This window comes from Sabethes cyaneus, chromosome 3, assembly GCF_943734655.1.
Source record: "Sabethes cyaneus chromosome 3, idSabCyanKW18_F2, whole genome shotgun sequence".
NCBI lineage: Eukaryota > Metazoa > Arthropoda > Insecta > Diptera > Culicidae > Sabethes > Sabethes cyaneus.
In genome coordinates this window covers 18,632,948-18,634,581 of record NC_071355.1, presented here as the reverse complement: position 1 = coordinate 18,634,581, position 1,634 = coordinate 18,632,948, and the positions used below count along the sequence as shown (strand labels likewise).

Below are 1,634 nucleotides of genomic sequence, written 5' to 3'. Positions count from 1 at the left end.
GCTTGATATACGTGATATAAATTGACACACCTAACAAATTAAACGATGAAAATAACATTTTTTCATTCTTATCAAATTAAGCGCTGATGTTACGGTCACAGATTCGAACAAATTATCATTCCAATATACTAACTGTCGAAAAACTGAATCACTTCCGCATTGGCGGCTTCTTCGGCCAACTGCCGAGCTGTTTTACCGCCGTCCGTCACCGCGTCCACCCGCGCGCCACGCGCTAGCAAAAATTGCACAACTTCACCATGATTATGAAAGGCAGCAAAATGAAGAGCCGTCCAGCCTCGCACAGTCCCACCGTTGATGGTGGCTTCGTGTGCCAGCAAGCATTCCACAATTTCCCGATAGCCTTCCCGGGCGGCAAAATGGAGCGACGTTTCCATTTCGGGCGTCACGGCGTTCACATTTGCAGCAGCCTCGGCGAGCAGTTGTTGAACCACAGCCAGTCGGCCGAATTTGCAAGCGTTGTGTAGGACCGTCCATCCGTCACCATCCGGTTGATCAACCGAAACCGAGCGCCGCCGGAGCAAACGTCGAACAATTCCGGTGTAGCCTTTGCGAGTGGCAAAGTGAAGGGCCGTTTCTTGCACCCCGGTAACCGCTGCTGGGTTTGCCCCGCTCTCTAGCAGGAGGTCTACGATTTTCCGACGCCCGTGCAGGGCTGCATAGTGAAGCGGTGTCCAGCCATCGCTGTCGGCACAGTCGACAATTGCCGTGTGCTTTATTAAACTTGTCGATATGTCCAGGCGATTTTTGGAAACAGAAAAGTGAAGCGGACTTTGCTTTTCGTCACTAGTTGCGTTGATGTTAGCGTTACTGTCAATTAGTAGGGAAACAATTGCGCTATGACCTTTTCTGGCTGCGTAATGAAGCGGTGTCCATCCACGCCAATCGCGACTGTCAACCGTGACTTTCGATTCTAGCAGTAATTTGACCGATTCGATTCGACCTTTTTTGGCTGCAAAATGCAGTGGAGTTTCTTGCTGTTTTGTAACAGCTTTCACATTTGCTTCACTGGCGACCAATAGTGTGACGATATTTTCGTAACCATTAAAGATCGAGTAATGAAGCGCTGTCCATCCGTTACTATCTCGGAAATCAATCGTTGTTGTTTTATCAATTAAACTTCTAACTGAATCCATCTGTCCTTTTCGGGCAGCCAAATTGAGCGGGATTTCTTTGCCATTCCCTTGAATGTTCGCGTCAGCTCCACTGGCAAGCAAAAGTTTTACGATTTCTGTTTGACCTCTTTGCGCTGAATAGTGCAGCGGTGTCCAGCCTCGGGAATCGGCACGATTCACCTCGGCGCCTGCGTTTAGCAAACACCGGACTGTTGGTAAAAGTTCATGTTCGTTGTCTACAGCTTTGACCGCATAGTGAAGTGCGCCCGCGCCTTTGTGATTGTAACGGTTGATACAAACTGCATGTTCGACTAAAATTCGAACCGTTTCATAGTGACATTTGCCAGCCGCAACGTGAAGCGGCGTTTCGCGCTTATTGGTGACACTGTTCCGATCTGCACCGATATTTATTAGCTCTACGACGTCGGCGTGTCTACCTTGGTTAGCAGCGTAGTGCAACCGGGTCCACCCGTTGCTGTCCGCCCAGCTTATATCTAGCAT

At 49.1% G+C, this 1,634-nt stretch overlaps 1 protein-coding gene across 1 annotated transcript; it reads right to left on the bottom strand.

Moving 5' to 3' along the window:
- Window positions 1-98: 98 nt before the first annotated feature.
- On the bottom strand, window positions 99-1,634 carry LOC128739333 (ankyrin-3-like). The gene has a single exon (XM_053834812.1). The coding sequence runs from the start codon at window positions 1,632-1,634 to the stop codon at window positions 129-131; it is 1,506 nt and encodes a 501-aa protein (XP_053690787.1). The 3' UTR covers window positions 99-128.